Below are 16,381 nucleotides of genomic sequence, written 5' to 3' on the forward strand. Positions count from 1 at the left end.
TTTCTCATAGATAGATAGAAAAAAAGAAAAAATTCATGTCTAGTTTCATATGGGTTTGGATCATGTCTTCACACCTCTTTTCAGGCTAAAGGGTCCCATCCTTCCATGCTCTGTTTCTTCTCCCTCCCAGAAAGTGCTGCAGCTTGTACAGAAGCAGAAAAACAGGCCCACCAGCATCACAGAAAATACCAAGCTTACCCTGAAACTTTTTCCCCAAAGGATGCCTTTCTCTGATTTCTGTCACTCAGCAACTGCCAATTTTCATGAAGAATTTAAATTATCTTAGAGCATTCTAGCTCCTGTGCAATTCTTTGAAACTGAACGGTGGACTCAGTGTGGGTCTGACAGGTGGATGGTGTGCACAACCACTTACATAGTTTCCTTAGAAAAGCAGACTTGAGATTCTGCAGCATGGAACTCTAACTCATGGAGACTCTAACTGGGACACAAAATAAGACTCCTAGTTACACAGATATTTAAGTGGTAAGAAAATTGTTTATTGTTGAGGTGTGGAAATTGCTCTCCAGGTGTCATAAAATGACAAACTACATTTTTAAAGCCAAGTTAATACATTACATAATGGTGTACCTTCAGGCTTGAGAAACAATGAACTTCAGTGCATCGAGACTAAAGAGAACACATAATTAGGTTCTTAAGAGCAAAAATTTTTTCCTCTATTACCAAAGTATCCGATGTCTTTAAAATAAGCATCTCTTTTCCTCCTCAGCTTTTTGGAGATGAAGCTTCATGTTTGAGTGTGCGTGCAGATGAGCGTGTGTGATTATATGTATACTTGTGCATACATGTAAGGATCTTGGGAAGAGACAGATCAAAATAGCTTTTATTTATAAACCTTGTTCTATATGCTGTGGGAGCAAACTACAAAGTTTAAGTCCTGTGTCTGAAAAAGTTCTGTTGTCCCTGCCCTGGAAACCTCCCTCATTTACCAAGGATTTTACAGCTGTAGAAGAATTTAGACAGGTATCATGTCACTAAGGTGCTTAAATCCTGTTTCACAGAAAGCTTTGATTATCAGGACAGACTTTGAAATCAAACTCTGCATTGAGCGCATAGCCAGCTGAACTCCAGGGCAAACATATCACCATGACCTGTTGCTAAATACATAGGGCTGCTGTGTTGTACAACTGCCTGAGTTTTTATAACATGGAGCTTTGTCCCTGAGGATGAGTTGCAGCAATGAAATATGAAGGTCAGTGATGTAAATATTGTTGTGGTCAGAAGTGAGGCTGATAACAAAGGACACAATGTACAACTCATTATGGAAACAATATTTTTGTTATTGGAATATGAAACAATATTTTGTTATTGGCAGACTGGAATCAAAGAGAATCCCCATGCTTCACTGTTTGACACAGGTGCTCTGTTGGGAAGCAGTCCCTTTTTCCTGAAGGCAGAAATCAAGTTCCACTTAAATTTACTGTCATCCAGATGCTAAATCAATGTAAGACAAGCACTAATTTTGGTGGGCCATTACATTCAGTGTAATCCAGACAACTATTTCAGTGTAATCCAGACAACTATTTCAGCTTCATCTGGATACTAATCTTGGCAGTGCACTGAGAATTCAGGAAGAAACTATTATTGCTCCAACTTCATACCATGTTCAGATAGGAAAACTAAATTGTAACCTGACTGATCAGGTGTGTTGCAGCTTTTTAGATTGAGAAATCATTACAATTACCTTAATTTGAAGGACTTGAGATATTTCAGAACATTGTTTCAGCTCTGAGGATGACAATATGCAGGACATCAGGGAAGTGGCAGTGGAGAGATTGCAGACAAATTCTATTTTTGACAGAATAAAAACATTGAACATAAGCGGTGTGTCTCACTGTGCATGGGCTTATGAATGACCCTGCAAGTCTCGATTCACAGGTGAATTGGAGTTTTTTTCTCACAAAAATGTTTAGGTAGAAGGCATTAGTTTGTGGAATGACTTTTACAGAGCATCTGTGTTTTGGCCACTCTTGGGATTATTGTGTACATGAGAATGTGTAACATACTCATGAATTATGCTGTTAAGAATAGCTACATCTGAGGCAGAAGTAATCTCAGATAATCTCACACATTTAAGGGATTTTTTTAATGCAGATATCCTGTTGTACTGTGCATGCATTTATTTGTGTATATCAAATGGACAATTAATATAGACAAGTGCAGGTGTTTGTTTTGTTCAGCTAGGAAGGTGTTCATGAGCAAGCAGATACACTTTAAATTTTAAAGCTGATATAGCCTTTAGAACAGGCTTTTATTTCTTCATGGTGAATTCTTTTGGTGCGTACAGCTGAAAGATGCAGATCATGGTTCTTTTCCCTTAAACAAAATTCTGCAGCAAGTATACCACTCCAGACATTTTCAAAATAAACATTAAATATTACCACATGTATGGGGGGGTTTCTATAGGGGCTAGTTTCTATAGGCCTTGGTCATGCTAAAACTGCCACCCCAGGTTTTGCTTGCTTGTACTCACAAACAGGATGCTGAATGTTACCGCACAATTTTAAATAAATGTTTTCAGTGAAGCAAAATTTAAAGCTTTCCAAATGTATCTTTTAAATAATAGATTAAAAGTAACAAATATCTGTTTACATATATTATTAGTTCATGCTTAAGTGTTATTATCCATCAATATGATGAACAAGTCCTTATTCCCTATAAAATTCCTCACTCTAATAATGTATCTAAATATATTTAGTTCTAAAAATGAAAGACTTTCTAACCGTTCTTGACTATTGGAAGCCATGGTGTTATTCACAGCCCAGTGCAAAGCAGGCTGCTTGGAATCTCAATAGTGCATCTGAAGTTCTTTCTCAATGAATTAAACTTAAGCTGTCTCTAAAATGAATCTCTACTTAAAAGTAATAAAGTAATATGCATCTGATTTCCTCCCTCCAGGGGCTGATGAGTCAGCTTAAGACATTTTGGGAAGATGAGTTCCCAGCTGAGCTGTTGTAACTTCTGGCAGATATCATGAGCAGACAACAGACCACCTGCGGTTCCATCTAGAATGATCTGAAAAAGAATTTATGGAAAAAAAATCTTGCTTATTTGGGCATATTCATGTTTTGAAACAATCCAGCATTTCATAATACCAAAGCAGTAGGTTAAAGTTTGGATATGATCAGTTCCTGGTTTAGGTAAATAGGTAACTAGATAACAGAGGATTATTCACAAATATTTGAGCATGTGAATCATGAATGAAGCCTATGACCCTCCAAGTCAATAAAGACAAGCACAAAAAACACTAAGGAATCTGATGTCTAGGTAGGGCAGTGTACCCGGGATGCAAATTATCTCACTCCATGAAGGGTACACTGCTTTAAGACTTCAGTACAAATACTCAGAAAACTGTGAGAAATCCAGCATACCTTCAAACAGCTCATTGGTTATGAGAAAGTGGTTTTGGTGCATAATCTCTGTGATTTTGACTCTTCTGCAGAAAGTAAGCGGAACTGACTAATAATGTCAGACACATAATACCCCTAACACAGAATCTGCTTAAAAATTGCTACTACCATCTGGCCACCCCTAAATACTTACCAAGAGTTTAAAATCTTTTACAAGTGAAATGAAAGCTTGTGTTTGTCAGAATATTGAAACTGATCTTCCCCTTTCTCTTTCCTGTTATGGGAACATTTAAAACCAATCATAGAGTGTCTTTTTTTCTCTGCTTTAGATACTACTGGTGCCTGCTGAAAAGAATACAGAAACTCCAACAAAGATGTTAATTCTTAACTTTTCCTTCTTCCTCAGTTTTAATTACTATCAGATATATGTGTGTTAGCTTTAGTTTGGAATCCTTAACAATTGATAAGAATTTAAAGTAAATTGACAAGAAATGCCAAACAAAACAGTTTTTCATGAATTACTGTGGTGTTGCTGAAGAGTATTTCCTTTAAAAACTTTAAAAGTACTTTACTGCAAAATAGAAAGAAAGGTCTTGTAACATTTTAAATCTTGGTAAACTCCAGCATAAGAAAGAGTCCTAATGAAAGTGAGATGGGAAGTATATGTATAGTGGACCAGAAAATGTCCATAAAAGAAAACATTCTTCAGTTCTGCAAATGCATGTACTTTAGCTATGGTACTGTCTGGCTCTCAGACCAACACACTACTGGTGTTTGGAGACTACTAGCTCTCAACACCAGTAGTCTCGAAAATCTACACAATTCTTTGTGGATCCATATGGGATACACTCTTATGTCTTTGCACACTGTGATTCTTCTTGTAAGGTCTATGGCTGGGTATGGAGAGACTTCTTGAGACTTACCTAGTCCTAGATTCCAGAATCTTTGAATTCATTCTAATAGCTTCTAAGATAAAATTACAGAGAGGACACCTCAGTCGAAAGAGATGATTCCTCAATCATTATGAAGTTAGGAGAGGATTTCAGATCGATGAGATGGAGTATAAGGAGTAATGCATAATACTTTTCTTTGCCTAGTGACAGTGCTGTCCTTGTACCTCCCATGTACTTTATTTGTTTTGACTTTGTTCAGCCAAGAAGTTTACTGTTTAGTCTAAATTCACTTCCTCAGCTCACTTTATAGACAGAGGGAAAAGATAAATACTTTCCAAAGACTTATTGGTCCCATCCACTCTCAAAATCTATTTAAAGATTAATTGTTCTTTTCCTCTCCACTTAGATTTATAGAGCATTTTGTTGGTAAAAATATTCAGGCTGTAACTGGTGAAATATGATCTGATAAAAATATCAGGCACAGCAAATTTCTCTTTATGGACTTTATGAAATTAATATCTCTACTTGAAAGTAAAGCAATTTAACTAGGAATTTTAAAAATATTGGAATAAATGTCTATACTGAACTCATAAAATCATACAAAAATCTCTACTACCTCATACATTGTCTGTGTATAGCATTAACATGCTGTAGATTAAGAATTTTCTGTAAGGAATGCCTACAACAAAGTCTTGCAAATATACAGAATCATTTCCACATCCGTAATTCACTTACAAAGTATATCATATTTGCTTTCTTCTTCAGTCCCAAGCACTAAAGACAATTATTATAAAGACTCTATAAAGATAAGAAAGATCTCATTTTTTATGTCTTTTACACTGTCATGAAATACATCATCTAGGCAACTGTGTAAGTTCATTTTAACAAGAAGGAAATTGCTATATTAAGAAAAGAAAACCCTGGGGGATGAAGGGGGGTGAGAAAGAACAAATAGAATCGAATTACATAAAATGCAGGCATATTTTGTAAATTCTTGTGTCTCTTGTAAAGAAACAATCCCTGAGTACTTAGGCTTCTTAACATTTATATATTCTTAAGGAGAGGTAATCTCCGCAACACAGTTACATCAATAAAAAGAAGATGACTTATTCACATACACCCTTCAATTAAAATGAAAGAATGAAAATTAAAATGTTAAAACTAATGCTCTTAAAAAACCAGGATTTGTTCTCTTGTATCTAAATGGACATTTCTGTGCTGATATTTAAAACTGATCTCTTTGTGTTCAAAACCCATAAGGCCTATTATTCTTCCATTTTTGTAAAACGGAGCTCCAGGGACAGTCATGCGTGAGGTTGAATGTCTGAAGGTGGAGATACCAGGTGACTTGGATACCAGTAACTGAAATGTGTGCACATTAAAACCTTGTGGCTCTGAGAAGAGATTAAGATAAGCAGAATAGCTAGAAGCCATTAAAAAAGTGCTTGAAAGGGATTGTTAAAACTGTTGTTACAAACTGGAATAAATGAGGTACAGGTGCTTGAACTGAAAGGACAAAAAAATACCACCGCACACATTTCAGAATCTGTTTGCTGGCTGCCACCTGAATATTTGTATCAGAAGTTTCTGCAAATCAAAATAAATATTTAACTTGTATATCTGTGTTCCTACACTTATTAGGAATTTACCAGAAACTGTGTGCAGTTTTGGGTCACCTCAATATAAGAAGGATATAAAGGTATTGCAGTCTATCGGAAGGACAACCAAGATGGTGAAGGGCATTAAGGGGAAGCTGTATGAGGTGCAGCTGAGGTCACTTGGCTTGTTGTCCCTGGAGAAGAGGAGACTGAGGGCACACCTCACTGGGGTCTTCAACTTCCTCATGAGAGGAAGAGGAGGAGCAGAAACTGATCTCTTCTCTGTGGTGACCTGTGACAGCACCCAAGGGAATGGCCTGAAGTTGTATCAAGGGAGGTTTAGGCTGAATATTAGGAAAAGGTTCTTCCCCAGAGGGTGGCTGGGCACTGGAACAGCTCCCTAGGGCAGTGGTCACAGCACCAGCCTGGCAGAGCTCAAGAACCGTTTGGAAAATGCTCTCAGACACAGGGTGTGAAGGGTGTGACTCTTGGGGTGTGCTGTGCAGGGCCAGGAGTTGGACTTGATCCTTAAGGGTCCCCTCCAATTCAGAATATTTTATGATTCTATGATAAAGGGGCAATTTTTTTTTCCTTAAACAGTACTAACAGCTGTTACTGTTCATTTCTTAATTCTTGATTAATAGTTGTTGAAAGGAATATTTATAATATAAGGACAGTATGTCACCTAGCTGCAGAAGGAAACAAATCCTGTGAGCAACAACTCAGAGCTGGCTGACGTAGTCCATCTGTTGAAAAATCACACCTAATTGGAAGCTCCTGTATCCCCTGTAGCAGTTTGACACAAGCAGTGAATTTGCTCCAGAAATATGACTTGTCTTTTGCTAAGATAGAAGAGCTTTTAAGTCTAACAGCTCTTGCTGTCTGCAGATGTGACTGCAGTCCTGTTGTGAGTTGCATTAAAAGAATCGTTAAGGCATTAATATCTTATTTTAGTGGCATTTTTCTCGCTGAGAGACCTACATTTTTGTTATGGTGAAGAAAGCTGGCAAAACTGGTGTGTAAATGTTGTTCTGCAGATTTCCTAGGTTGAGCTAGTTGTTACAGCCGATCAAGGAACATGTTTTAATTAAAGTTAACCATGACATAATAAATATCTTCATAAAGATATTGTGCTCCAGGCTTTTAGAAACAAGCTAGTCACTGATGTGAATGGACTCATTCTTCACTTACTCAAGGTAAAATCAGTATCTCAACATCTCTAGTAATTTCTACTGAAATATACTGAAAAAGCATTTAGATAATGCTTGATAATAAAAAATTTATTAAACCTGAAGCTTTTGTCAAGAGTATTCCATGGCTATAAATACATGTAGATACTTGAGCTGGCAAAATCTTCCATTTTAACAGTAATAAGTCAAAATGCAAAAAGGAATTACCCAGTTTCTACCTGAAAAAGGGGTATCTGTATCAGATCAAAATTACAGTCAGCATAAAAAAAGGTCCAATTTTCATTACTTTAAGCAAATACTCTGAAAGGATTACACATTTCCAGCAAAACCTCTGCTTACCAGATCCAGTGCTGCTCACTTGAGTTAGTTCTTCATCATCTTCATCATCACTATCACAGTTTAATGGCTGAAAAGCTGTTTCTGATTCTGTGTCTCCTTGATGAGCATCTGGCTTTTGCTCAGCAAAGCTTCTCAAGGACACAAGGCGATGATGTATTGCCGCATACAGGTGTTCAGTGTCTTTTGAGCTTGCCTACAGAACAAAAAATGTATGCAGTCCAAACCAAATAGAGAAAAATCTCTATTTTTAAAAATTCATTTAAGAAATATTGAAAGAGTTGTATTTTGTTGTTTCTAATCAAAACAATCAGCTTAAGATGCTTAAGATGCACACTCAATAATTAACATCCAAATATTAAATATAAATAATGTGAAGTTCTTTTATGTGGTCTGAGCTTTATATGCAGCTGTTTATTATATTTTCTCTATAGTTACAAGAAAGATAAGCTTAAAAATTACTTGCCCTGAAGAACAGTTCAGTTTTTATGGAGTATTTGATATTTGGATGATTCCTGAACTTGATTCTAGAAGTAGTAAAGCCCTGACATGTTAATATATACAGTCGCCAGGTGGATACTGTAGGGATGGATACCAGCCTCTTCAGTGTCTGTAGCAGCAGCTTCCTGCAACCCTTGCCACACCCATACAGCTCTCATATATTGTGATTTCCTCATACATGTCTATTTTTACTGCCCTTTAGTGCCAAAACAAATTCATGGAATGTAAATTACAAGCTCTATGAAAACAGTGCAGTACACCTGGAGATCAGGACATTTGTAATTCTCACATGCAGACCAGCAGTCCAGCACAGCCGTAGTTAAGTCAATCCCTGTTAGGAAGTGACAGATTTACAGTACTTGCATATACAGTGCATGGTGCTTTGCTTGTGTATGTTATGTGACACTTCCTGGAAATTATGATTTATTTGTCTTTCCCAGCAAGCTGAATCCTTCCTAGAAAGATCTGCTGGGGAAACTGTAAATATCCTAAACTCATGTGGATGCTCTCACTTTCCAGCTTGGGACATATGTGCTATTTATTTGCAAATAAGTCCAGCACATTTCCATCTCAAATTTAGCCCTTGCTGGAGAAAAATCAAGGTTCCCAAGACACCTTGGGTCTTACACAAGGTGGTATTGAAACTCTGTATTCTTCTCAACTGAGAAATGGAGGTCCTACACTGGATGGATTTATTGCAAGTGCTGTGTTGAGAACCATGACAGAAAGCTGCTGCCTTTTACCACAGTAACTTAAAAAATTTTAACTACCTGTGAAGAAATTGTCTGTGTATTGCTTCCATTAAAAAAGTGCCATTTCTGCATTTTACTGGAATGATACCCATTCCATTGGTGGTATGTGAACCACAGTCTGGAAACTTCTGTCTTAAGGCCAGATCATATCATCACACATGTTTTTTTGAAATATCATTCTAACGCATTCCATAATAAAAGCCATGTAACGTCTAAGCTGAGTGTAGTCTGATAGAACATGAAGGCCATTTGCTAAAACCAACCTTCAGCAACCCTTCAGAATTCAGAATTCTACATGACGTGGGGTTTTGAGTGGAGGTGTTGTCTCCTACTCACCTGAGTTAGAAATACTTGAACAGAATGGTCCTCTTGATCTGTGGCAGTGAAGCACAGGCTCTTTCTGTTTGCTCTTTTTATAACCATTTGTTCCCAGAGTTGGGTGTTGAGAATCAGTCTCAAGCTACCTTGATTTCGCATAACTAAAATAAGAAGGTAATATGATGATGTATGCTGCAGCTGTTTTCTCCAGCATTTGTATACAACTAATATTTTCATAAATTATTCTTCTTAATTTGGTATAAAACCCTGATATAGTGAGATTTCAATTTTATTTAATATCCGAATATATTAGTTTCTTTCAATACGTCTGGCACGCAAAGGAAATAATCAGCTGAAACTGTGCAATACAGAAAAAAAAGTGACAGCACAGTAAAAACAACATTCCAGAAGAGTCTTGAAACAGTGCTGCTGAAAAAGCAGAACCAACAAAGAGCAAACTGTTAGCCTGGTGGCTGGGCTGAAGACACAGTACATCAGAGAAGTACACAGTAAACATGTGAGCCCAGTTCCTCAGTCTTTAATGCACAGAACATTATCAGGTAAAAAGATTCTCAGCAACTGGACTTAAATATAACAATCTTCTCAAATTTAAATGTTCTGAAATAAACTATGGCCAACAATAATACAAGTTATTTGGTGTTTTCTCTATTGGTTATTTCATTATTTAACTCGTACTTAGCCTTGACTGCAACATTCCATGCTTATTGCTAGAAGTGTCATTAAGCCTCAGGGATCCTCTGCCTCTTTCAGTCCAGCTTAAAGAAAGCTTATTAAATACAAAGAGCTTGCAGTTAATCTGAAAGAGAAATACATGATGAAAACTGCCAGCTAATGCTAGTTTTATTGTCTCTAAAATAACAACTTTACTTTACAACTTTATGGTTGTAAAACTTTTGATATGGCTTTTAATACATCGATGTATTACGTGGCATGTGCAGAAAGGTACACAGATATATCTATTCATAGATATATAGATATCTCACCTTTATTACTTAAAATTAAAGGGCTCTTAGATCTATGAACTCTTTTCTCATCATAGAAAACATTCAGCATGACTCCCAGTTTACTTTTTCAATTATTTAATCTTCATTAACTCTTTGTCTGTTGAGAAAGTTGCTGAGGCCCTTCAGTTTTGCTGATGCTGTGTTTTTAAGGGTAGCAGCAGTCTGTGATATCCACCAGCATAGCTAAATTTGTTGCAAAAGTTGTACAGCCTTATTTCTTCACTCATTACAAATGTTATGCAACAGGATACCAGTACTGCAAGTAGAAGAGCACTGCTCCAAAGATAGTAAAACTTTTGTGTTCTGCTAAAACAGAAGAATTAATCAAAAATAAAATAATGTTAAGATTTTTTAAATCATAATTGTTATTTTCTGAGAAAATAATATTTTGAAGACAAAGAATAACAAGATACGCTCTGCCAGGTTGGAAAGATAATTGCTATTTTAGCTGAACTAAAAAACAAAGTACTTTTACAACACATTGCTTTTTTTCCCAAAATTTTTTTTTTCATTAAATCTTTATTCAAATCACTTCTAGTTCTAAGGTTGTGGTTACACTAGAATACTATGTAGATTCTTATAAAATAACACTGAAACAGTCACTTACTAAAAGAGACTACAAAATGCACAAATATAGTATAAAAAGAACATACCAACTTACAGAAAAATGGGTTAGCGGAGGCACAGCTTAAAAAAGGCAAAAATTTAAAATATAAATTGAAGTTATGTTCAGATTGCTGCATCTGCAATAGATTAGATGTCCTTTTCAACAACTAAACTACTCACCATTAAGGTTTTACGAAATACACACCTGCAATACATTTTGTTCTGCTTCTTCTCCAGTTATAACTTCAACTTTATCTAACAGGATTTTCTCCACTGGCTTGGAAACAAAAGCAGCTGCTGATTCAATTAGTGTTGTATTCCTCAACAAAGGTCTTTCTGTAGGGAAAAAAAAAATATTTCTGTACAGGGAATATTTTGGGAATATTTTTAGGATAACAAAACTAGTACAGGTCACACAGGATGTGACCTCAGTAATACCTGTGGTATCTGACATTGTTTAGTGTTATTAATAAGTTTTTGGCCAAAGGAACAAACATTAGAGGAAAAGGCAGGAATACAAAATACCTCACTAAAAAGGCTCATACAGAATTGAACAGGGCTGTTTTTAGTTGCAGAGGTTTGTCCCAAGGCACAAACAGGAACAATCAGAAACAAGGCCTAAATATTTAGAAGCTGATTTTCCAAATTAAACTCATCTGATATATTGTTATGCTGAATATACATATCCCAATATTCAGAATAGTAATACATATATGATGAATAATTAACAGAAACACAGAAGGACAAGATTTGAAAGGAACAACATCGTTACAAAGCTCTGTATCTTTGCATAATCTCTACACATGTTCTGAGGGATTTATATTTAGAATTTTTTACTTGTAAGAATGCTTACACAAATCATAGGCTCTAATACATCTGTTAGTAAAGAGAAGTGCAGAATTTGTCAAGAAGGCTCACAACAGGGGCCTGCTGGGGATTCCCTCACAAACTAGGTTTACATGGCTTGCTTAGTAAAAAAATTTCACACCAGAGTCACAAACAAACCCTGAAATCTGTTTGTATAGAACTTTCAGTCCCACAGTTATGATCCAAAATAACAAAGTAATTGATAGGAGAATTTGAAAAATGAAAGCAGCAGACAGCCTAAAATTTTAATTCAACAATGTGGTCCACAAGCCTTTCATAAAGGTTGCTGCATTTTTTTTCAAACAATAAATAATAACCTGTACTAAATAATAATATTCTGTAATATTTTCTTAAGTAATTCAGATCATGCTTTCTGAAGTTAGTCCAGTTCACATGTCATAAAACAAACTCTGCCCGCTTTCTGAATATAGATTTTGGCACATACTCCAGGAATACTCATGACTGGATATCTTGAGAATAGATGAAAATTATTGACCACTACTCATTTGACATCCTCTAAAAGACAGTGAGATATAGTAATAAAGCTAACTGTGTTTGTTTGCTGAGTAAGCTTACTTGTTTGTGGCCTGACATTAGAAGATGCTGTGGACATGGATGTTATTTCTCCTTTGTGTAAATCAGCTTCATTACACAGCTTGGGATGCTTCTCGGGGCTCTAGAAAAACACAGGGGAAATAAGAATTCCTGTTTTAAAAAATGGCTATGTTACTTCATATCAAATAGAACACTGAATAATTTAATGCATGCTAGGCTGAAGATAAGCAATTTTAATAGCTTCAGAGTAAAACTAGCCCACATGATACAATTTCAGTCTCTAGAGGAAGTAATATTACTTTCGTAGAATCAGTACATCATTCTTCCTCCAAGAAGAATGACCTCTTTGTGTGGATCCTGGATTAGTATTTAAATCCACTGAAAAATTCAGGTGTTAAGGTACTGGTTTATTTCCAGTTCAAGCCCATAGTTCCCAGAAGAGTAGTTTAAAACACTCAGACACCACAAACTTAACTTCAGAGGACTTAAAAATTTCTATCACTTTCAGTTTGGCAGATAGATTTTCTTAGTCATGTCTAAATAAATGCTTGTGGCTCCTGACAATGCTCAGTGCCTCAACTAATACCTTATAAATAAATCTTGGCCAGAAGACATACCCCAAACCTATGGTTGTCAAGCTTTTTACCTGGAAGATAAGCAGAGTTAACTGAACTGAAAACTGAATGTCAGTTCTATTTTCAATGGTGCAGTCTTCAGCTTGGGAACCACTTTTTTGTCCTAGTCCTTCAGGACTTAAGCTGCCTCACAAGCCTGCACAATATGCTTTAACATGGACACTCTCTGGGGTGTCCAGTTTTTCCCTCGTACTTATTTATCACAGAATCACAGGATGGTTTGGGTTGAAAGAGACCCTAAAAATCATCTGGTTCCAACTTCTCTGCTATGGGAAGGGATTTCTCTGCCGTGTTTAATTGGACCAGGTTGCTCAGATTCCCATCCAGCTCGGTCTTGGATGGGTCATCCTGGATGACCTCCAGGGATGGAGCATCCACAACATTTCCAGGCAAATGTTTTACAGTGGTCTCACCACCCTCACACAGAAGAGTTTCTTCCTAATAGCAAACCTAAACCTACTGTCCTTCAGTTTGAAGGCATTTCTCCTTGTCCTGTCACTTCTGTAAACAGTCTCTCTTCAGCTTTCTTGTAGACTGCCCTTCAGGTATCTGACCTCTTTACAGTTATGATGGAAGTTATTAGAGTAGTAGGAACCACATTGTTTTATCTTACATTGTGGGTCTTCTACTTTACATGGAAGAGATAAAAAACGTTTTTCAAGTAAAAAAAAAGAAGTGCATACTGGTAAGCATTAGTAATTAAAGAACCTATCTAGGTGGTGAAGGTAGGAATGCCTACTCCTCCAGCAGCACATCCTTAGATATTTTCTCCTCAAGAGACATTGGAACCATATTTACTCACATCTTTAAAAGAAGGAGGACCTAAAAAGAACCAATATCTGAAAAAGTAATTGTACTCTTAAGTACACTGACCTTGACAAAAAGCCTGCCAGCATGTGCAGATCCAACCAAAACTCTTTCAACCATGTTTTCCCCAAACACAAAATCAGAATTGCTGCTGTTTTGTTCACTTCTTTCTTTGAGCAACTGACTTCTGTGGGAACAAAATAACATAAGAATGTAATTTAGAACTATTTAAAGCACTTTAAAGATTCACCACACTTAACATTAAAGAAAAACAAAAGAGTAATCACGTAAGTAATCAGATAAATTCTTTAAGAGAATCTGGGAATATTCTCTATGGAACATTTCACGAAAGGAACAGAATATCACACTGCATTTCATTAAGATTATTGAGGTCATTCCTTAAGACCAAAGAACAAACAGCAAAACAGCATGCCACTTCTCCTCAGGGAAGTGTCTTACTCCAGAAATTTTAATGAGTTGCTTTAGTTTCCCTGTTTTCTTTTGCTTCTCCAAAGGACTACCAACAATTAACAGGTATCCTTTCAAGTTCTCCACTACTCTGCAGAATAATGTACACCCTGGTGCCTTACAGGTATTCCCTTTGTCATCCTCCTTACATCTTGGAAGTGCAGGAAGGCAATGTATTCACATACACACACAAATACTGAAAAAATATTTAGATTTGGTAGCAAATGGCTTAAGATGAGGTGTAAGTAAAACAGGAGAGCAAAGTGTTTCCATTTTTCAATTACCTGTTCCAGAGATATACCTAAAATGAGAAGAGAACTCAATACTTGCAATCCTTTGGTACTGGCCAAATGTATTTTAGAGATTACATTCAAGAATATTCTATACAAGTAGAATTGTGATTGGACCTGCTAATTACATAGCCACTTTAAATGAACAGGGTTCATTTTTTGTAGAAGTCACTAGAAAAGTCCTTGTAAACTCCTTTATGTGGAAGTTGTTCCTTCTGCTGGTTTGGTTTTGGTTTTTTTACGAAGGGGTTATACGTTGTTTATGCTTTCTGTAGAGTTTAATCCTGCATGTCTTGCTGGCATGGGCAAAAACATACAAGTTATTTTCACTTTCTGTTCCAGAAGGATGACTTGGCAGGAAGGCAGCCTGATACTGTGCCACAAACTGCATTCTTCAGCACCACTTCTGTTTCACAGAATTTATCAGCCTTGGGAGGGCTTAACATATGTCATGTACAGGATATTCCTGTTAATTAGCTGGGTTTGTTGGCAGAACTTCGATAATTTCCTCTAAAATAGTTTCTCTGTTCACAACTACAGGGATGAAGTACTACCTCTCTCAATCTTTTTTAATGAGAAAAATACTCCTTAGCATTCTCTTGCTTGATATGTTGCTAAGACAACACATTTGCTAGGAGCAAAACAGAGAAATCAGAAAATACTTGTCTTTTCAGCCTTTAAAGCTTCTATGCATGATTTGGGCCATTAACAGGAAATCTCAAGTGTGTTAATGAGTTTTTTATCCTTTAACACACCTCTCACTAAAATTCACTGGAATGTGACCAATTTCCATACTGACATTTCAACTGCTACTTCTAGGCTGTTCCAATAGCAGCTTAAGGACAGCACCCCTAAAGAGCTAAAAAACCAAGAATTAGAGGCTTATTTCTAAGAAACTGTTTTGATTATATTCAGAAATATAAGAAAAAATAACTAGTGCAATCAGTTCTCTTCTAAGAGAAAGTTAACTGGAAGTGCCAGCCTTAAAATGTTATTAAAACCTCAACAGCCTTATGTTGCTCTACGGCAAGAACAGAGTGTTCTTGCCAGGGATGCATTGTCAGGGATGCAAAGTGTTCTTGCCCCAGGGATGGCATTGTCATGGAGATACAAAACACAGTCACTAATATCAGGGAATGATCACTAACAAGGAACAATGGGAGGAGAAATATGGATAAAATGGGATTATGAGAAGGGAATGATTCAGGTACTGGCCTTCTCAGAGTGTCCAAAAAGGTCTGAGTAGCCACCAGTTCCAGTGCTGGCCTCAAACGCTTTCAGTTTTCTAAGCAAATCGTTGTGCAAAGTTGAGTTGATGTGACTGTGTTTTCCCACTGTTGTATTTCTGTCACTTATGACACAAGCTTTCTAAACTATTCATCAGAATCAACGAACTGGAATTTTTTCCTTTTCAGTTCATTATTATAATCATCCCAGGAAATGAAAATTAGTGTTTTCATGGAACATGGACAGCTGCAGCAACTGCAGAGGGATAACAAGGTATTTTCACTCACCTCTCCACAGAATCATATAATGGATAGATGAAGATGTGGAAGAGGAGCAAAACTGAGAGAGATATCTGCAGGCAAAGAAATCTCTGCATTTTATTTTATAAATAAGTGTCAACAGTTATGCCTTGATTGGAAATTAAAAGCAAACCTGAAAAATTGTTTTCTTAGCAATGAGGTCTGGCTGCAGTGTTCACTTACTGTTCAGCATGTATGTAGAGTTTACTAAAGTCGTTTGTTTCTTATTGATGAGAAAACTATGCCAGAAAGATTTTACCTAAGTATTTTACAGGATCAGTCATTTAATATGGATCAGAAGAATGGCACTTAACATCCTTCTGCAATCTCAGAAGAGCAGTAGGTACCTGGTAGTATTTAAATTAATTTTCAACTGTCAAAGAAACAAACATTTACCATGATTATGCTAGAAATAGTATTGTGATATACAGAATTCATGAGGCACAAACACCCCAAGCAGGGTGTTTATTAAAAAAAAAAAAAAAAAAAAGACAAGGGAAAGAAATACCACAAGTACCTTTAAGGTAACTTGTTGGCACTGAATCACTGTGTTGCATTTCTCTACTTCACAGGAGAAAGTCACTCACCAATCTTTTCCTAGATATTGTGCAGCTGACAGAAGATAAATAAATTTAAAGTACCAACA

At 36.4% G+C, this 16,381-nt stretch overlaps 1 protein-coding gene across 2 annotated transcripts in view; it reads right to left on the reverse strand.

Annotated features, from left to right (window-relative positions):
- Positions 1 to 362: 362 nt before the first annotated feature.
- RANBP3L (RAN binding protein 3 like) overlaps positions 363 to 16,381 on the reverse strand; it is a 32,293-nt gene continuing 16,274 nt past the window's right edge. The window contains exons 9-15 of one of the 2 annotated variants that reach the window (XM_038125320.1): positions 13,518 to 13,638; positions 12,031 to 12,130; positions 10,793 to 10,923; positions 9,653 to 9,773; positions 8,975 to 9,117; positions 7,389 to 7,581; positions 363 to 3,033 (exon numbers count right to left, since the gene is read on the reverse strand). In XM_038125320.1, the coding sequence (XP_037981248.1) occupies positions 2,990 to 3,033; positions 7,389 to 7,581; positions 8,975 to 9,117; positions 9,653 to 9,773; positions 10,793 to 10,923; positions 12,031 to 12,130; positions 13,518 to 13,638 (853 nt within the window). In that variant the 3' untranslated portion in view covers positions 363 to 2,989. The remainder of the gene's footprint in view (positions 3,034 to 7,388; positions 7,582 to 8,974; positions 9,118 to 9,652; positions 9,774 to 10,792; positions 10,924 to 12,030; positions 12,131 to 13,517; positions 13,639 to 16,381) is intronic. The other variant, XM_038125319.1, reaches the window with a different exon arrangement.

This window comes from Motacilla alba, chromosome Z, assembly GCF_015832195.1.
Source record: "Motacilla alba alba isolate MOTALB_02 chromosome Z, Motacilla_alba_V1.0_pri, whole genome shotgun sequence".
Classification (NCBI taxonomy): Eukaryota; Metazoa; Chordata; class Aves; order Passeriformes; family Motacillidae; genus Motacilla; species Motacilla alba.